The sequence below is a fragment of the Phalacrocorax aristotelis genome, chromosome 6 (assembly GCF_949628215.1).
Source record: "Phalacrocorax aristotelis chromosome 6, bGulAri2.1, whole genome shotgun sequence".
Taxonomy (NCBI): Eukaryota; Metazoa; Chordata; class Aves; order Suliformes; family Phalacrocoracidae; genus Phalacrocorax; species Phalacrocorax aristotelis.
In genome coordinates, this window is record NC_134281.1 from 62,883,979 (window position 1) to 62,906,271 (window position 22,293).

Consider the following 22,293-nt stretch of genomic DNA (forward strand, 5'->3'; position numbering starts at 1 on the left):
TACTCTTCTAAAACAACATGCGAAACTTGCAAAGTGCCGAAAAATTGATTTTAGTGGCAGCTTAGTGTATATCGTGCAGACTTATAAGCTAATGTCATATATTCTTAGAAAAAGCAAATTATTTCTTTTTTGTCTTCCAGTAAGTAAAACCAAAGCATGTTTTATCATTTTCTGGAATTTAATAGGGAAAAAATGCAATAACATTCTTCTCATATTTTTTTTATCTGTAATACATGGAGTGTCTTCAACAGAGACTCCCAACTCAGGAAGATATTATTACACAGGCCTACAAACTTAAAACAATTGAAATTGAAATCAGTTACAACTCCCGTTAACTTGATCTCAGGTATCAACCAAGATCTCCATCAAGTCTCTAGACCTGACCTTGAAATGAACTCCAGTGATGGGACAAAAAAAAGCTACCCAAAACCAAAACAGAATAAAGAAAAAAAGGAAGACAATCCAACACAACAACCCCACCAAACACCCTGCATCTTTAATCACGGCATTCTGCAGTTAAAGTAGCAAGAGTCAAGTAAGGCAAAATTTTTGTGTTAACCTGTCCAAAATGCTACGGTATAGTATAGCGGTATTGCTGAGGTAGTGACTGGCAGCTTTTGAACAGAAAACAGCAGAACTGGAAGCTATGAAGAGATTACTGAACCAGGATATTGTAAGCTAGATGACAGCAGACAGTGTGCGTTGAGGGAACATACAGACACATATGATATTTACAACCACTTGTGTGGCAACATATTATCTTGCAACCTCCTCAAAAAACACAGTTACTGGAGTGTAAAATTACTGAATTACTGAAACAAGTTGTTATGATTTCACCATTTTAAGGCTCTCATCTTCATGCTAACAAGCCTCAACACTAGAGTTATATAATGCATTTACTCCAAACACTTCACTTAAAACACTGGCTAGGTGTTTTCTTAGATAACTTCAGAACAATTTTATTGAGAAAGTTTTCAAAAAACTTAGATTAGAAATTAAATTATTATCCCTCCTAACTTCTCCTCCTCCACAGAAGCAAACGTAACTGCTCAGGTTTTTGTGACAGAATAGGGGTTTGGGTAACTTTAAATTTACTTACGGTGCGACTTCTGTCCCTGCACTGTTAAGATTCATTTCCATGAACCAAAACTGGCAAAGTTCACAAAGTTCTGCTTTCTGCCTTTGACATAATGGTCACTCGAGCTATATACACAACCCCTTACTCGAATGCCTCTCAACCCAAGACTTTTATTATAAAATTCTGAATTTTACAGTACAGCCCAAAACTTACATTCTTTTCTAAATAACAAAGCAGACACTAGTCTGGAACACATTGAAGGTCTCTCTGATAGAACCAGGGTCACACGTTCAGCTTGCACAACTGTACATCTACCCAGGTGTCAAAACAGTCACCAAGTTAGTCTAGCTCTTGAGGGAGCAAAAGGAAGGCGCGTCACTCCCCAGGAGCATAGCCAGGGGCCCTCAGCTAGCACCCTTTGCAGTGCTGGTGGCACGCAAAGCCTCTTCAAGCGCAGGGGGCCTAACGCAGCCGGGCACTGCCGCTGGCAGCAGCGGTGGCACTTCACAGCCCTGCAGCTAGTGACAGTGTTTCTCAGGCACCTCTGCTTCCGACGGCGAGGCTTGGAAAGTTAACAGATTATGAATACAATGACAAAGAATTTCTACAAGAAATGTTTCACTGAAGCAACCGAATGAGTCGTTTCAAGGCCAGCTAGGCAATTACGAGTCTTTACATGCTGCGAGATATTTCAATAATACATTTCATCTACAGAAGAATTGCACCTTTAATGATTTGTATTATCTCCCATAGGACTAATTAAATAACATGCATTGTATCAGCAGCAGGAGAAGAAAGAATAGTTAAAAAAAAATTCTTAATGCATCGAGTCGTCCTGCTATGTTGGAACGGTTATAAAAATTCAAAGATGGTTTAAGTCCATCCTTCAGAGCAGTTAAAACAAGAGATGAGTAGTCCTTTTCATTAATTTTGAAAGGACAGATATATAACAAGTGTTGTCCATTGTCATGAAATACAGTAAAATCAAATGTTATTCCAGAAGCTCTTGGCTCATACTGTGCTATGTATTCAACACCTCTAAAGAAATGAGAAAACTGGAAGAAAGCTAGGTAGGAAGAACCAGTTATTACTCATACGGAGCAGAAAATGTCTGCTGACATATACTACTTATTGCAAAGTGGAAAAAATTGTTTATAGGTACATCTGTGAAAAGTCTGGAATATAGATTCTGGAGCTCAGCAGTTTTTCATTCAAAACTCATTCCTGAAGGCCTTTATGTATGTATTTTATACTGTTTCTGGGCATTTTTATATCAGCTGGTTGTAAAGACTGTTAGACTTAATAATAACAGTAAAAGTTATAGCATGTTTAAAACCTGATTGATGTTTCAGTATTTTTACTGCACCATTTATCATAATACGATGTTTATATTTCATCCTTCCAAGTTAACAGTGGTAAAGCATCAATTTATCTTTTTGTTCTGATCATGACACTGGTTGGTAACATTTTGTGAATAATATTTATTAATTCTGTAAAACTATTCTTTTCAGTACTCCTCTAGATAGTATATTTCTAAATCAAGCAGAAAGCTTTACCACTAGAAAGCAATCTTTACGACACCCCAGCAGTGCTTTCCCTAACTTTGGGCATCCCGTTTCCTCTGCTTTGAAGTGTAGTGGTGGTTCCCGAAATGTTGCTGCAGCTGCTGCCGAGGATGTATACAACAGCTGACTGGGTGGCTCCAAGAACACAGCGCCAATACCCAGCGGGTACTGCCAGCGTCCGGGAGAGTGACGCCACGGCATGGGAACCCACAACTCGTACAAGAAGCAAGGGGTGGAGGGAAGAAAGCTAAGGTCACATAACATTTTCCTCCTTCTTCCAGATCTGTCCTCTCACCCCATCTAATATACCTTGTACCTACAAATATTCTGTGAATGGAACCAAATCTGAAAATATGGGGTACTAATTAAAGATGCCTCAAGAGATACAAATGCATTTCTATTCCTTAGGATCATATGTATATTTCTTTTAGAAACTAAGGCACCATATAAGCCCTGAAGGCATATCAAAATGCAGCCACTAACAGCTGATTCCACCTACTTGCAAACCATTTCAGTGGTATATCTTGATTGCTGTAATGAAAAACAATTCTGTTACTAAGCCAAACTCTTGTGAATCAGGTTAAAAGAAGTTAAAGTGTCTTACAGCGAAGTAAGGAATATGATTCATCACTGGGTTTATGGGTTTACACAAATTAATCTCAACAAAGGGACATATAGTAATCTGATGCGCAGAGTTACAGAGACCAGAGAACGAAGGAGCAAGTATACGGTATGTTAATGTATCATCACACCTGTATATAAAACTCTTGAGTACCTATTATAAAATAATTTTTCTTATTGTTATCATGAACTTCTCTAGATTGAGAACATCCTTGTATGAAATAAGGGCAGGCAAGAACCTAGAGAGAGGATAAAATTTCTCAAATTCAAAGTTTAATATTAGTTTTACACATTTTTAAACTCACTACTTCAGGTGTAATCCCTCTCTCTAACCCAAAGTGACTGGAGAAAAGATTAGGACCCCAGCATTCCCACCTCACTGCTGGGCAAGGAAGAAAGTGCACTTTCACACAACAATGTTTGTTCTGTACTCTGAAAACTCTTCAGACAATTCAATTTATTAATATTCTCAAAAGTTAAATCTGCTTCTCAAACGTGTTTTCTTGACATGTCCTATCTACATCCGATTACCAAAAGTATTAGAACGCTGTATTTTAAGCAATATTGAACATACCATGAAGACACAAAGGAACTAGAAACGATACGATTTTTGTAAGGTAAGGTTAATAAGGCGATGGTGTGAACTAGGCAGTTTTTCTGTAAGATGACAAACAGAATTAAACAATTGTACTTACACATGGGCTAGGCTTTACTGCATCACTTGGGAAGAATCCAAGCTCTCCCGTTGTTAGATTTCTGCCCTAGGGAATAAAACCCAAAATTTTCCATTTTTGAGACATAACGGGGATTAACAGTACATGATAATACACGCACAGGGATTTAGGACAATATGAGTATATCAAAGAGTCTTGAAAATAAAATGTTCTAATAAAGTGTTACTCAACAGTTTTGTGGGTCCTAGAAGCATTTGGCTGTGACCATGCTGACCACGTGTTGCAGTGCACACGGCTAAACACAGACACATAAATTGAAGGCATCAAAATGTGTATTTTGGCAAACAAATGTTTTCATTTAACAGATTTTTAAACGCATATAAACGCCTAACCTCCATGAAATTTGATGTAGTGACTGTAAACATAATACACTATCGGCATTCGACAATGAGAATAAGGAGGAGTACTTTACAAGCACTGTGATCTTGAAAATTATATTTATTTTTGATGGCATACCTGCAACATAAACAATTAAAAGGGGGAAAAATGCTTCAGAAACAGACATGGAATTTCTTTGGGGTTTTAGTTCATTTTGTTTCTGTACCACTAAATGTGCAACTGTACCCTAATACCACCACACAAATCAGAACTCTGACTTCAAACAGGGTAAAGCTGAATGTAAAAGCAAGAATTATGAGGGTTTATGAAAAAATGAAAACATTCTTTAACTGTGATATGCTAAGCTCAATAAATAAGTGCATCATTTTCCTAGGGAGATCATTATGCAATTTGTCACACATGCACAGCGACCCCAGTGACTGCCATCTTTACCAACTCTACAGTGAAGTGCAGAGGAGGCAGAGGAGGGAAAAAAGCAGGTAAGCAGTACTTAAGCTATAATATGCAGAATAGCGATGATATTAGAAGAATTATGGGCAAGAAAGTGACAATCTCATAGATCTGAAACTGTGTTCAGCAAAGCTTTCCGGCCCTCTCCCTCACTATCTGCTTGAATACAGGTTACCCTTTGCAGCCATATATTCCATTTACTCCCGAAACATGGATTCCTCTGAAGTACAGACTTAACTTATAAGCAGAGCTCTGACAGTCTCCCAACTACATGATACTTATTTACAATACTAATCTTACCTGAATAGCAAGTGATATCACAGTCAGTGAATAAAATATATTAATGAGAAAAAGCATTTGAAGGAGAACAACTGAACGTTAGTTTTGTATGTGCCCACACACCACCGCTGTTCATGAGAAACATTTATATAAAAGTGAAAGAAGCTGAAAAAATGACACATATGCAACATGTGTCACGGAAACGTACGGACAACACACAAGTGACGTCCCCAACAAGCAGCCAAGGATCAAAATTTTATGAGGTCAGAAACGGACCCCTGTGTTACCTTCTGAAAGTGCAAAGAAAGAGACATCGTTTCAAATGTTCGATAGTGTTTCATCATGTTTATAGTGCTTCCTCCTGCAAGACCGAAATGCAGCCTGGGCACTTCCAGAATTACCTCTTACTGTTTTTCCAGAAATGTATTTGCACGCCCTGTTATCTAGAATGAAAGCTAGCTTTCATCTGCAGACATTTAAATGCTTCAACCTGCACTGAATTATACCAAACTGAGCTGTTCTATGACCTCAAGTGAAAATAAATAAAGTCATTGAAGAAACCACAGCATGTAGATAAAGACCAGTCCATGAGACAATACGATGTAGAGCCAGCCCTACATTACCTGGCTTAGATACTGGCTGATTCACGACTCTCGTACCTGTCTTAATGAGAGACACTTTCTGAAGCCATTTGCTCTCAAGTTCCAGACCGCTGCCTGCTATGTGGCTATGCAATGCCCATTAACTTCATCAGACATGGACAGAACTAGGACTCCAGGACAGCTAAAATTTATAAATTATCATGTCCTTCACCCATTTTCATTTTGTTCAGCACAAAGTGTGGTGAAGAGAGGAAGGAGCCAGACAAAAAAACTACAAACCAAATTACAAACCAAAAGGAAAAAAAGGGCGCTTTCAAAAGGCACTTTTTACAGTGCTGCCTCCCTAATGTTTCAATTTAGTATCGTAAGTGTATTTACAATATACTTAATGTCTTTTGGCTGATTACAGCAGGACCGCTAACTACTGAAGCATTAGAAAGTACATCTGTAATAGCTGTTACTTGATAGGGGTTTAATCTGCATCAAAGAAAAGCTGGTTTTGAAAAAGGAAAGAATCAGTCCAGGAAATATCTGTATTCTTTCGGTGTACTTGAGAAACATGACTGCCTGAGGATGGTGGGTAATTGCAATGTAAACCTGTAGAACTGGAATTACCTTCTATCTTACGGTTGGCACTGCAGCACCGCTGAAAGCCTGCCCTCGGGTTACGCAGGTACCAATTTACTCAAACTAAACTCAGAAGAGGAGAGAAATATTCACATCTATAATAAAAATCTGACTACTTCAAAGCTGCATTACTACAGCTGCAACAACTAGTACTGCTCTGGTTAAGGGGTCTGAAGTTTCCATTTTAAACACTAAGTTTTCTCCTCTCTCCCCCCAGCCCCTCTTCCTTTTCTTATTTCATTCCGCAAGTGACATTACCAAGCACCAGCTAGGCAAGCAGCACAGCTCTTCCAGTCTTGCACCGTGACGGAGCAAGAAGAGTAGTCATGCACAAGGGGACTGGTGAGTATCAGCAGACGACCGTCCTTCTCTTCATACATAGCCAGGTGTTCACCCAGGAGAGTAAAATAACTCATAATAGCATCAATGCCCCTACATTACACATTCTCTTTGAAGAAAGGTTAGGTTTTGGATGATAACAGTGAAGAGGCAGAAAGAAAATTCATGGAATTCATGAATGCTTATCGTAGCCATCTTATAGTCTCTGTGATTGCTCAGTTTCCCTCTCAGAAAAGTATTTGCTGTTTCATAAAGGAAAACCCAAATACTCCTCCTGTTTTCCAGATTGCATAACAGGAATATTCATACGTGTACATGGTCTTGAATTACTACAGAACGTACAACAGCAGCTACATGATCATTCAAACAGTAACGCAGCAGAATTGTTATGTCTATCAGAACACATTTGATTGCATTTAGGCTATAGCTTAAGCACTACTTGGTACCTTGTGGTGTTCATTTGATGTAAAGAACAAAAAAATTATACTTAAACCGCACATACTTATCTATTACGAGTGCTTGAATTTCTAAACTGAGCGACAGTCAACAACCCATTCTAATATTAGTCTTGCAGGTGAGCTGTAAATTACTCTAAAACACCTCTTGAATAAAACTTAGAGATTTTAATAAAAATTGCATTTCAAAGTTTTTTTCTTAATATGCATTTTTAAATGCAGATGTCATTACAAGACTTAAGAAAATCTGTGTGAAGCAGTCTGTGACAAGACAGCTTGTGTGAAAAAAAACCTTCCTGAATGATGCTAATGGAGATGACAATTTCCATTAAGATTTAAATCTATTACTAAGGCTTCTGGGGGAAAAGCCTCATGCACTTTCCAGTTTCTGCTAGTTAAACACAGCGAGATTCTGGCTAAATTCTTTAGCACGATAGGTACAAATAGCATCTAAGCAAATTCCAGTAGATTGGGTTGACGGACATATATGAACATGGCAATAGAATCAGTCCCACACGGAGCCAATAATTCTGGTTTGTACTAAGTGTATTAGTCAGAGGATTACCTTCCAGCCAGTCCCAAAACAAGAGCATGCTCATATGCTTCTCTGGACCAGACCTGGCAGAACCAAGCCCTACATATAAAACTATATAGGCCAAAACCTGGCAACCAACATTTGAAAAAAAATTATTTTTAGTGGTATGAAATATCTATGGTCACGTTTGGGGGGTTTGGGGTGGGGGGTGGTTACAGTTATTTAATTTTTTTTTGAAATAGCGATTCTATTGTTTATTATTTCCCCCAGTTAAATGTTGTTCAGGATGATGCAGTGGCATAGGAACAGAGTTCACTGATTTCAGTCCTGGAGAATTTGGAGAAGATTCAACCCTAACTGAAGCCGGTGGGGGGTGGGGGAAAAGTATGACCTAACTCATGTAACAGACCAAGCAGTTTTTGTAATTAATCATTAACTTATTATAACTTCAAAGAAAAAAGAAAATCACAAACACAGGAATAACGATTCAATACAACAAATGCTTCCCAGTTGTTTTTCTATTAATAACCTGGAGTTCTTCTATTTAGCTCTAGTTCCATTCATCCAGTAACATCAGTAGTACATAGGATTCTAGTACAAACAATTAATAAAACAATCAAGAAAAATGAGACATGCTTGAAAGCACTTATCTTTAGAGTGAATGCAAGACAGCATTTTGAATCTGTTTACAGTTTATAATTAAAAAGAAATTTCAGTAACAGTAGTAGTGATATCAATCGTGATACTGAATTTTACTGTCAAAAGAATGTATTTTTCCCATGTACATAAAAAACTGCTCTTAACGGACTTGACAGGTCATCAAGAAGTTTAGGTGTGGTTCTGTTTTGCAGAGCCATTTCTCTCTCCTATAAATCTAATATTCATAACCGGGTTTTGCCAATACAGCTTTTAGTTCTGCAATGCTAAGAGAAGCAGTGACTGAAAATTCAGAGAACTTTGCTGTTTATGTGCCAAACACTCTCCTTAACTCTTGTAATTTCACTAGAAGGATTGTTACCAGTGCCATGTTCTTGCAGATTTATTCACCGGGACTTTTATTCTAAGGCTGCAAAAATGAAGCTTTACATAATATAGGAACTACAGGCACTTTAAAAGTAAAAATAGTTGTATTAGACATTTATTTTGGATAAAACAAGATTACATTATTTTGTTGTTCAAAAAGGGAAAAAATTAGAAGAGCAATATATCAATAAGAATTTAATATCTGGGACTAATGGAATACAGCTATTTGCTAAATGATACAATACCTGCCAAAATAAGCTATGTGCATCTCCTCTAATGAGCTCAATAGTGTCCCCAATCTGGATATGCAATGGTGGGCCATCTTGTGTCGCTGGCTGCGGTATTCCACTGTAGTTGCGAATTACTTGCATTTTTGGTAAACCTGAACAAACAAACAAAACAAAACATAAGTCAGCGTGTATTTTTAGTTAACAACAATTTATAAAATCTGAAGACCACAAAAGCAATCAATCAACAAAGAGACACTATGTCTTTAATAGGTACCTGACTAAGGCACTCGGGCAGTGCCTCAGTACTACACCATGTACAACCTTATAGAGAGGAACTGCCTTGAAAACACATCTTTGTATGCCATTCTTGTCGGGGTAAAGTTGATTTCACATCTATGCATGCTCTTTCCTCTACATGTCCACCCCTGGCTCTGCATTCATGTATTAAAGCTATCAGCTTTAGATCAGTATACAAAAAAGCCTACTGCTGATGTGAACATGTCCAAGAGAGTAAGGATGATAATCCTTCCAGCTTTCTCATAGGACTGTTTCTTTCCTTTTTTTTTCTTCCCTATTTTCAGGTTTTGACAACGTTTTTGGATACACATAGCAAAGCCTGAATTAATTTACTGTTTCATTTTCAAGACAAGAACCCTAGCTGTACACTAGTCCTTCCACATCAATGCTGGCTGCAGCTAGACAGATGATCTGTGATTGTTTTTAATTTTTTTTTTAAAGGCAGCAATCCACTTCTTGAGGCACAAAATATTTTCCCCAAAGATTAGTCTTTCTGCCTGTACAAAGAAGTAAATCACTGTTTATAACTACAGTTCAAGAACCTTCCACAAGCATGTATCAAATGGGGGAGTGAGGGGTGGGATTTGAGCTGGAAGAAAAAAATGTGGGTACTGTAACTCCATGTTCTTATAAGTGTAATGGCATTAAAAAAAAAACAAACCCAAAAAAAACCAAACAAAAAACACTTAAAGCATTATGGACATCTAGTGTATTGCACTAAAAGATTCTGCTGTGATATTATAAGAATACTTGAAATCAAGTGAAGTACCACCCACTCCATAACAAACATAAGTAAAGACTTAAAAGCTTTTAGAAAATCAATTTCTTCTACTCTTTAAACTGCCAAGGAAAGCATCATTTTAACAGATCAGATCTATTTTTAATTACTCTATCTTTAAGTAAAACTTTATATAAGAATTTCCCCATTTTTTAACCACACATGGGATGTTAAAAAATTGCTATAATTAAATGGGCATATCCATCTATGATCTTAACCAGAATGTTTTTGGTTAAGTAATATTTTGTAAGAATGTATATTAATAAATACAAATAAGCAGGAAAGTATGCAAAGTCACGGTACCTGGGCTGCCATATTTAACCAGTTTCTGGCTGGAGAGTCATGACTGACTTAATTCTAACAACAAAGGATCAGCAGCCCTACAGAAGACTTACTTCTGTTGCAAGATTGCCACTGTAATTTAGGTGGCAAGAAATACAAATATTCATGATCTCCTAAATTGTATGAAACATGAAAGAGCTCACCTTCAATAATTACTACTCTCTGTATTCTAGAATAAATACTAATCCAAAGTGCTGATGAAATGTTAAGCAAAATAATAACAGCTCTTACGTTTCTCAACCCAAATGACACCGTACCTTTTACTATTTCTTCAAGTTATCTGGCATACTTAAAAGGAGCACCTAATTATTAGTAAGCCATTATTCCACTTAGGTAAATACTAGACTTTGCTTTATTTCTCAACTGAAGGCTGCCATGCTTTCATATACTGATTCAGCACCAACAAACGTTGCGTCCATCACATGGCAAACAGAAGCAATGCTGCGTACAAGCATCTACTCAAAGCGGACAACTTTGTCCTAATGCAAGGAAACTCCCTCATCACAATATAAATGATAGCTCTGCATATGTGATAAGCAAACTCTAAACAGGCACTCAACTTAGAGACGTACTTGGAAATCGAAAGAAATGCACAAAAATTTATTCACATTATGAAACCTTCTATCAGGTGCTTTAGTTTATCACCTTTTCAGTGTGCAGATACAATATACCTAAAACACCACCTTTGTATTGATTTCGTCAGAAGATAATCAAGAAATATTCATGCATGTGCAAATCCACGTTTTTTTTAAAGATACAATGCTTCTGAAATTGTTCATCGTAAACACGTGTAAAATGACTTATTTCTGTTCACTGGTAATTATGATTATTGGCATCTCTGAAAAACAGGCCAAGAGAACATGCGAAAAAAATCGCACTGTGTCAACGAGCAGAATTATTCAAAAAGGCAACACAAAACTAAACATGTTAAAACATAACATGCCTAGAATACTTGCGCGTAATTCAATATGCATCCTGACATCACTAGAAATAATCCTATTCATTTAAGTAGTCTTTCGGGTTAGGGGCTTGGTCTTAACAAATTCTGTTATCTTGCTTCAGATGCCTTCTGAAAACTTCTTTGCCATAATACCTGCAGAAATTGTGACAACTACAGCGTCAATGACCTACAGCTGCTCTCTACTGTGGTGACCAACAAATCTTATTCTTCCACTGTAATTTGACTACCTATTTTTATCCAATTGTAGTCTTTGGCCTACTTAGGAGTTCTTTGTGCTCAGCATTGCTGTTGCAATGAATATACGCTGCCTAGCACAATGTATACGCGCTACCACCACGCCTACATAAACCAGCACCTGGAATAAAAGGGCTACATGGCTAGGATTCCCGTACATTGCAATAATACAGAACACTCTGCTTTCATTAATTACTGTATTGCTTTCATTCACCCACTTTAGTAAAAAAACTGTGTGCTAGCTTCAAGGCCACTGATCAAAGACGCACGTAAAAACAGGGGAAATTATTTTCTGGTGTTAATTATTTAAGCACACATTTGATTTGCCTCAGATTCTGAAGAGTACTTTGTACCTCGAAGTACAACTGAAGGTAAATTCACTCTCCAACAAAAGTGTCCAAGTCAGAGAATCTATTCATTTCAATATCAGCAATGCCAGACGTGCGTAGACAGCCTGTACTGATCACAGCTACAAAAGCAGTGAATGTGCAACTTATACATTTTACTCATTGTATGAAAATATGATCAAATGGACCTGTCCCTGTTACATTATTTTATACTTTTTTTAAAAAAAAAATAAAATTCAGTTTTTCCAGGAACAAAAGACCAAATGAAATCTTTGAATCAATGAGAAACAAGCACATACTATTCTGGAATAGCTTTTTTCCCATGGATAAATATCCTTCTCACAGAAATTCCTTTATATCACCACTAAGCACAGAAGAAATAAATGGGGTACAGAAAAGTTAATAAATTGGGGGAAAGAGTCAAAGAGCTCCAAACAGAATACTCAACTTCCTTTTCACCGTATGATTACAGATTTGATAATAGCAGCTCAGAAACAGTTTAGCAGCTTGACACTGTGATGGTGCACATTTAATTGGACAGAATCTGGTCAGCCCTTCACCTCCTCACCTACACGAAGTACACTGGGGTGTGATGGATCAAGTCCTGTCCATCATTATCACAAGAAACAGTTCACACAATATGTCAGCTGTTTAGCAAGCTTATCCTAAAACTAATTTGTTTGTTCCTACTGTTCGTTTTAGAACTTTATTCTCTGAGCATTTAGAATCTTCTACTTTCCAGTGTAAATTAGTTCATGGCCAACTTATGTCCACCGAGAGGCAGCAGCCTCAATAGTTCTTTTCCTTGCCTGCATTTATTTTCATAATGGAGTTATAAAGACCAATCATACCCTTTTTAACCTTCATTCTGCTAGGCTAAATGAGCCAAGTTCTTTTAGCCTCCTATCGTAACAGATCAATTCCTCTGTTTCTCTGTACACTCTGAGGCAGCGTACCAACTGCTTTACTGCAGTTCAGACAGTTCCTTCAGATAGTTCCTTGCCTATCTTGAAATTTCATTCTTAATTGGCACATGGATTCATCACAAATATACTTATTAAGAATCCTGAGTACTTGCTGTAATATAATAATGCAGACAAGAAAAAGCAGTTACAGAAACCTGAAAGGTTTTAAGTCTAATTATGGATTATTTGTCATAGAAACAGTATAGAAACATTATGCATTAATGCCTAAATGTGAAATATGATAAGCGTTAGAGAAGCTGCCGTTGCGATGTACACAGCTGCAGTACTGAGAGTATCTGACAACTGCAGAAAACTTCTGGAAAGTATCGGGCACAAAAATGTTATTCACGAATATGTTTAAAAGCAGATAAAATTCCAACACAAAGGACAAGGTCAGTATTTCAGCCATGCATTATTATGATTAATGGAAAAAATCCCATTGGCTTCCATTAGGCCAGATTGCCACGTGACTGAAAGCATTATGAAGTAGGAAACTTCCTAATTCAAAGATGCAAAAGCAGCCTGGCACTTTCCAACCTTGAAATCAAAAAGCAAACTGACCCAGTTATTCCACCGATAAATAGCTGAAATTTACTTCACTTGATAACCAGGAAAAACCCCAGATTCCTACAAAAGTCTTCACAGCCGAACTCTGGGTCATGGACCTGACACAAACTGATGATCTAAATCATAGCTCATGAGAAAAGCAGAAAACATGCTAGAGTCAGGGTTTACCAAGTACCCATTTGGCAACATTACAGAAAAATAAATCCTTTCATAAACCATACCACGCATTTGAGTATTTAATCTCACGGTTACAAGTCAAGGCAGGAGGTGATGTTTTAGAATTAACACAGTACATAACAAAATAGAATACCCATTATATGAAATGATGAGAACATAAACTACTCGTATTCCTTACAGCAGCTCTGCACCTATGAACGGCACTGAATAACCCTCAGAGTTTCACGCAGAGATACAAAAATGCTATTTTTTGCTAATAACATGTACAATGCATGACCTATGATGACCTCTATCTGTCAAAACTGATTCCAGCATCTGTTCTTTCCAAACAACATAGAATGTGGTTTACACTTTGGGCAGGGATCATGTTAAGATACAGAATAATTGCATAGAATATAGGAGGCCAGGGTTCAAAGGTGAATTTGTGGATATACTATATATGATATATTGTACTATATACTATTCTATATACTGTACAAAGATGTAAACCGGCTTTATCTGCATTAAATACCCATTCCTATCTAATATGAGTCTCGAAGGAAGACTTCTTTTTCTCTAGGGGAAACACAGCCTCATCACCAAATATTTATAACCTGATGAAAACCCCGCTAATGTAATGGAAGAAAGCCTCCCGACTTCATGAGGCTTTGAATTTTAGACTATCTGACAAGGCCACATCTTAATGCTTCCAGAATCTCAACACAACGACATTTGCCTTTCCTGTAGGAAATTACATGAAGTCTCACTAACTCTTTCTTTCACCAAGAGAGCATTCTGGGTGTCTGTTTGGACACTCTGAACTTGCTTTAAACCTTTCTGGTTAATATTTCTGTAGCTACAAAAATAGGGAATGCAGCTCTGCTGTGGAACAGACTGGCATTTACCAACTGAGAAGCCTTCCATGGCAAAGACCAGAAGAAATATTGCATCTCAAACCTCAGAGTAGGTGCATCTCCAGCCATCTGCACCCTCCAACCAGGAAACGAGGGCGAAGTAAAGCACACCAGTATCTCATTGTCTCATTGGATTAAATGCCTGTGTCATGAATGATTTTAACAGCACAAACTAAAGACACAAAGGCAATGAGGCCTTGTACTTAAATAAAAGTGAAGAAATCCAGAATTAGTATTTACACCCTGGTTAAGTAAAGTTAGACTGTGAAGGTTTCAGACCAAGGCACGTAACTGCAGATAATGAAGTAACAAGGAGTTGTGATAAAAAAAGAAAGAGGAAAAACAGATGGGTTTGATAAGGACAGCAGTATGAAAAGCAGGTGGACAGTTATACCCACAGTCTGAGCATCCGTGACAAAAAGCAGCAGTTTTGCCCCCTTTTCTAGCAACATCTTGGTCCAATACTAGTATTATTAGAAGTTAGTTAAAGGGAAGCTCTATTCTGAGCATGGACTATATGAAAACAAAGTCCTTTGCCATTCCCTGCATGTTCTTCAAATCAGCTCTGCCAGCTTCCATGTTTAAAATTCCTGTTCCTAATCATTTTGTTGCAGAATCAAAAATAAACTGGATGCTCCTCTCTTGCATTTATCAAGAGAGCTGCTTCTCATTTCCTAATCAGTGTCATCTATCTCCACAACCAGTGGAAGCCAATAGCCTTGGACAGTTTCTGCCAAAGACAAACCTTGTCTAGAAGGACTTCTCAGCTGGTGAGGAGACACAAGAAAAGCAACACTACATGGTCACTTAGAAAAAACCCACTTACATTCAGTTTCTAGGGCCGTGTGTGACACGAAAGAAAACAAGTGGGGCTTTTTTACTTTTAGGCCGAGTACTTATGACACAAATTACAAAACTCAGGTACATGGAACATGCCAGTACAGTCATTTAAGTGCACCCTCTTCAGAGTGGCAATGATTTAAATAATTACTTTTGGACAAAATTAATACAAAGAATAAGTACATACCTCAAAGAAGATATTTTAATTGAACTTTTAATTCTCCCAGTCTTAAGTCATTATTTTTGTATGTCATCATAATTAAAAGTTTTAATTTTAGATATTGCTTAAAAGCCTTACATTCAGGCGACTGAAATGCTAACAGTGCCTAAGAAGCAGCTTTGAATATTTCTCTTGTCTTCTCTTTAGCTGTTTTGTCTTTGAGTACTGTTCAATAAAGCCTCGATATTTTTCATATGATCAACTACAACCCCTGAGTTTGCTGCTTTGTGCTTAATTCTAAGACAAAAAGACTTCATAAGGCTGATTATTAAAACATTTAACAGTTACCATAACCCTTACTCAACTAACTGTTTACGCTTCTGCTTATAAAGGTGTAAGCAGAGCAGGCTTTCCTCCATGAACAGAGAGCTTACAAGCACTGGGGCGGGCAAAAATCTTCATTATCTCATAATTCAGATAACAAATTTGTAATGCACTCCAAACCACATCTGATAAACGTTCACATTTCTCTTCCGCTTCCACAGAAGCAGAAGATTTAACGATTACCATCCTACAGGACAAATAAAAGTACTAAAGATTTTTTTTTACAGTCCTAGCCCTGCTCTCTGTGACTGTCCTCCCTCAACTGTTCCTGTAATTGTACCGCCTTAAAAACCTTCTTGAAGCAGCATTTGGGGATCCCTCCAGTCCTTTACTACCTATTACACCATCTATATTTATTCAGACTCAATTTTTCCACCATTTCTCTTTAATGCTGCATATATAAGCTGTATTCTTGGCAGAGACCACTGCAAAAATGGTCAACCATCAGCTAAAATGAAGATATGTGGGAGGAAAAATCTGTCTGCTAGCACTCTGATCAACAACTTGTTATCAGAAACAGAAAAACAGCACAACTCAGGAAGTGCTTTTTGCTTCTTTGGGTTTTGTAGACCTGATCATTAGCAAAAAGCCTCCCGATAAGTAGCTGTATCTCCATTTTCCAGATAAGATCCACACAAAACTTGGAACTACATTGCAGATCATAGCAGGAGTTCATTACAAGGAAAATAAACATGTCTAGCTATGTTACTCAACGTACATGGTTGCATTTTTGAATTTGTGTGTCTTTTGAAACATTTCTACACAGATTTTTTTTTTTGCATGACAGTAGTTTGTTTTGCTTAAGTAACGATGCATAGACAAACGGACATCTTCCCCTGCTCTGAACATCAGTGTTTGTTGAAAAACCATTTGAGCTAAGATATTTGAGGATAACACTCTCTTTATGCTTAGTGACAGTACAAGCAGCATTAGTAAAATCAGCAGCATGGGAGCATGGACACTCGCTGAGGTGGGCAGCCCCCTCTCAGAAGCAGCTTTAAGGTTTCAGCTCTTCCAAGTCAAGATCAAACTTAATGCTCAGCTTAGTGCTCCCATAAATACAGCAAGCATTAATTTTGATCAGAAATAAGCAATATAGCTAAGAAAATTCAGAATCCAAACTGAAGTTTCAGATTTTAATTTTTTTATTCAGGAAAATAACTCCAACAGAAGGCATTTTCTTACTTAACTCCTAAGCAGGGACATTTGGCACATCGTGACATTCATTTTAAGGAATCTGGAAGCTTGCCTCTCTGCAAGAAAAAAACGGCACTGCAGAAATGCTTCTGAACAGCCATGGTTTTAAAATTAAGAGGAGAAAGCCAAAAGGGCTGTCTTTTGGGAAAGGAATGAATCTATCCTTATTTAGATGACCGATGACCATTTGTCTTTCATGCCCTTAAGGGTGGTTCTGCTCACAACTCTCACAGATTCACTCTTCAGGTTTAAATTTCTTTTTTGTTTCTCAGAACAGAAGGAAAAGAAACTGTGAAGATTTTGGAAAGTCAGGGGACAAAATGTTACAACAGAGCAAAAGCAATCTGAAAACTAGCTAAGGATACTGCAGGAAAATAATCTACTGCCGTACAAATACCAACCCATTCCTGCCTGCACAGCAAACATTTTCAGAAGCTGTTCTAGGCATCATTCAAACACTCAGTCTTCTCTTAAAATACGTACATTTGGTTTTGTACATCCATATGTAACTGCAGCAATAAAGGATCCCATTTTCAGAAAGTTCCAAGTACTAGAAAGATCAAGTACTTGTCAAGATTTTAAAAAAATCTTTTATGTAAGCTTGACACAAATTTTAGCACATTAATTTACAAAACCTGGATATGCTGTAGATGGACAACTGTGGACTGCAAATGCAAGAAAGGATGTTTAAAATAGTAGACGTTTCACATGCAATTCCAACATCACATCTTACTATTTATGCTCCAAACCAGGTACTTGGCATTTAAAACTTGGATGTCTGCATTTTTCCCCCTCTCAGAGAAGAGGGCTCTCTCCAGGACTGCGCTGAAAGAAAGTGGAAGAGAGCTGGGAGGATCACTGACTTTATAATGGCCAGAGCCACATATGTTTTGTGATAAATTAGAGTGAAAACTATTTTTCTTTCGCTGACAGATCTTGATTTCCCTTTCATAACATGTCTGTCTCCAAACAAGTGCTCAAGACAAGCTCTCATCTTTTGTACAATTTTAACTTCAATAGCTTATTCAGGCAACTAGTCCTTACTTGCAGTGACACAGGCAGCTATCTTTGTGCGAGTAAGGGATTTTGAAATTGTCTAGACTGAGAAGAATCTCAGCACTTTGAACAAACGTTAGAAATGTCTGAATGTGCTCAATGTCGTATTATGTGAATAACAATAACGAATAATCAGGTTTCAAAATGTATTTTCATTTGTTTTGACAAAGTTATGAAATCTCATAGTTTCAATATAGTCTCGTAGGTGAACTGGGGATATACATTTTAAAGATAATGTCACCTCAAAACTAAGAAGCTTCACTACTTCTTTAAAATTGAGCAAACTAGAGTTTTGGCATATGAATTAAAAAGTGCGGTACACGAGGAGCTGCTTTTTATAAAAGCACAAGGTATGAAAATTAACCAGTGTCAATTATCACATCTTTTAATGTGGTGCTATATACAGGCATGGCATTCTAAAACACGTATTTGTTCAAACAAGCACCTGCCCTGAGGAGCTAACAACTTACACTGGGCAGATACTATAGATGAGCTAGGAAGGCGTGTCCAGGCAGTAGACGACTCTGTGCAGCAAAAGGCTCTGAAAAACAGGGACAAATCTTGGAAGATAAAAATCCATTATGCCACAGAAGTAATTACTTTGAGCTGTATTTTTATTCCTACCTTCTGCCTTCCCAGGAATGATTCTGCAGCAAGCAGTAAGAGGAAAAAGGCTCGAGATCAAGAGCCCCACTTTGGACACTGGATTTAATACTGTGAAATGTCATGAATCTTGTACAGGACACAGGCATTCTTCTATTGCTGAGCATTCAGAGATTCAATAGTTTTGAAAATAACTTGGTCAATTAAGTATAAACAAACATAAACGCTGTCCTTTCTAAAAAATATACTGCACTAAGAATATGACAGTCAATTCTCACCTGCAGTGCGCCTGAACCCCTGACATGACAGGAGGCAGCCCTACCTCTCAACACGCCTATTCAGCACAAATGGAATTAGTCACCCGGCTGACCGCACTGTACACTTCAGCGTATGGACACTGTACGCTACAATAATAATCATGGACAGCAAGGTAGTAACCGTGCACAATATAACCCAGGAAAACGCACACCTATGCCACCCAGAATCCTTCACAGGCCTCAAACGAAATTTAAAAACGTGCATTGCTGAAAACATGCTGAGATTTTATTCATCAAGCATTGCAAAAATGAAAGCTAAATTATTTTTCACGCAATTTCTTTTGTGCTCAGTGCTGACTAAAAGCATCTGCCTCCAAGATAAAAGACTTTACTCTCCACTTCTGCTACTTACAAGAAATAAATTCTCTGGCAAGAGAGGAGTTTTAAATTATTACATAATGTGAAGGGGAAGTGGCTGATGCCTGGCAAAGCAGGCAGGTTCCAGCAAATGACTGAATAATCTTACCGGCACGCACCTTCTTCACAATGCTACATAATCCTTCAGCTTTTTAAGTTAAACTCTCTTGTGACCTTCCTCTTCAAGCATTTTTTCTTTTCTGTGGCCTCTATGCCAATTATGGCAGACACCTCTCTTACTTCTTATCTGACGGTCCTTAACCTACACGCAAAATCATTTCAGGCCGATATAGACCTTCTTTGCATGGAAGCATCTGTAGATGAATGTTGCCAAGAATTATGGCATTATATTAAGCAATGAAAAGACACTGTTGCTTTGGCTGAAACAAACCTGCTTTCAAAAAGTATGCCTACTGATTCCTGGTTTGTTTAGGTTACAGCGAATAACTTACTTTGGGACAAGACAACAAAGCTTGCTTCCATTGCAAAATATTTGTGTTATAAAAGTGAAAAAGATGAGTACATGTTTCACTGTTACCACAATTGTAGTTAAAATTAAATAATATATACTTGTGATTTTATCTTTATGCTGCATACTTTGCACATTTGAAGCATTGATAATTCATGACAATAACTTACAGGAAATCCAAAAGGCATGGTATTTTGTGGTACCTCCAGCTTTTCCATGAATTTTTAGTATCCCTAGCCTCATTCAGTTGACACACCAACACACAGACATTCAGACCACGTTTTAAGTATCCACTGAGTATAAAAACATGTATATCTTACATATTATCTGGTCTCACTGCCTTCATTTAGAAGTTACCCCTTCTTTTCTAGCAGGATTAGCATACCAAAACTTATGTACTACTCTGATGCGCTCAAGTTTCTGCAAACTCCCTCCCTTTTTATCAAAGAAAAATATTTTCAAATTTTTAGTACAAATTTTAAAAAATTGTATAAAAAATTAAATAGCTTAATTTTCTACATTTACACATAAAGAAGTCCTTAACTTGAAGATGGATCAATGATTAATGAATAATACACAAGAAAAGGGTGTTGTTTTAAAGATAAATATGAAAACATACAATAAAATCATCCAAATCACTTGATCTTTGTTGCAAAATCAAGGTTATTGGTAAATTACCATAGGCAAAGATGGGAATCAAGTCCAGCTTCCTGCCAAGATGTCAGTCCTGCCACAATAATCAGGCCCCATCTTAAAGCCTTTTTGTTTCTTTCCCTCCCCCCAAAGAAAATCCTAATATATTTATCTTCCCAATACTGAAGGTTCACCTTTTATTTTCTGTTTCTAGTCCAAATGTGGATTATATACTCCAGCAAACAGTGCGGAATTTGTTAGGACATAAGCCGTACCTGAAAGCAATGAGGGATGTGGGCTGACGTTCGTCTAACCCAGGATGAGTGCATTCTGTCACACCCCACTAACTGTGCAGCCTCAGGACTGGGCTGGTTCAGCAACCCAATGGGGGGGGGGAAATATCACTGATTTCCCCATCCTCCACCACCACCACCTCCTCCCAGGCCCAGTTTTCCATTATCTCACTGAAGCAACTTAACTCAGTGACCAGATGATCATTAGACTCAAAAGAAAGGGCAGTGAGGGAACATCTGGGTGGGAAGAAGCACTACACCTTGTGGCAGCAGCCTGTAGTTACATCAAAGAATCACCAGAGATCGAACTGACACCAGCAGAACACCAGGAGCTGGGTTTTTTTCCTCCCAGAAATACTGCCCTGACAAAGAATACCCCTTATGCACTTAAATCCCAGCATCAGCTCTTTGAGCTTAGTTGATCATTCGCTTTTTCTCAGACGCCTGAGCCACGTGTAGAGTTATGCACAATTACAGAGTTTAAATCAGTGCCATCAGAAACGGACATATAACAAAACCAGCACACAATGCACAAGGGCGGTCAAAGATTTCAGTCTCCATCATTAAGACTCATTCTTTTCCTTTTCAGCCTTTCTCCTTATTTATCCTCTCTCCTCCACACGGATAAGGAAAAAAAAGGAGAGGAAAAACCACAAGGAAACCTGTAGGATCTTGCAGGAAATCAAATTGTAGAAGCTGTAGTGATATTAAGTGAATTCCACCGTACTAAAGTGATCACTGGTAGTTGCAAGAAGATGGCTACTGCCACGGGTAAGACACTACTCTGGAAGGAAAGCTGTGCTCCATGCATACACCTCTTGTTGTATCATATTTCACACAATTTGTTGCTGTCAAACCCAATTAAGGAAAAAAAAAATCCAAGAGCAGTAAACACGCTGCTTTATCATCTGAACGAAAAGACACGGTGCCTCATGCTGCCGCCTCTCCCCACCTCTCCTACTCCAAATGGGCTGGTTAAAGAATAACTTTTAAGGTTAGTGGAACCGAGGCACTTTCAAAGTATCAGATAATGAAGTTACTATTTAATTCCCTGTTATACACTAAAGTTTAAGAAATGCAAGTTATGAAAAGTGCAGGACTGAACATGTCATTTATTGATTTGCAGGTCAGCAAGAGCAGCAGTGAGGGCTGAACTCAAGTGCTTTCTCTGAATCCCTTATAAAAGTACCTCACCTTTCTTCCTGCGTGAGCCACACATCAAAGGGTTAAAACAACTGGGTTGAACGAATTGATTCTACTGAAAAGTCAATCAGATCAATTTTTATACTGTCACTACTGGGAAAGACTAAGTACTAAATAAATTCAAATATGAAACTGCTGAGATGTTTAATTGTGATCCACAACCTACTTCTTAAAGCAGTCTCGGTACCACAGAAATGGGAGGTTAAGTGTGAAAGCAGTGTTTTAAAGCAATGCAGTAGACGTCCCAAGATAGTTATCCGATGTTTGTACAGGGCAGACTGGTAACGCTTACTATAAAAACAGAATTTGCAAATATATGGATAAATACAATGTAAAGACTAAA

General features: G+C 37.8%; 1 protein-coding gene across 1 annotated transcript in view; it reads right to left on the minus strand.

Annotated features, from left to right (window-relative positions):
* The window catches only part of VAV3 (vav guanine nucleotide exchange factor 3), a 172,309-nt gene that overhangs the window by 22,723 nt on the left and 127,293 nt on the right, over positions 1-22,293 (minus strand). The window contains exons 20-21 of the mRNA XM_075098276.1: positions 8,893-9,029; positions 3,960-4,025 (exon numbers count right to left, since the gene is read on the minus strand). Of these exons, the coding sequence (XP_074954377.1) occupies positions 3,960-4,025; positions 8,893-9,029 (203 nt within the window). The remainder of the gene's footprint in view (positions 1-3,959; positions 4,026-8,892; positions 9,030-22,293) is intronic.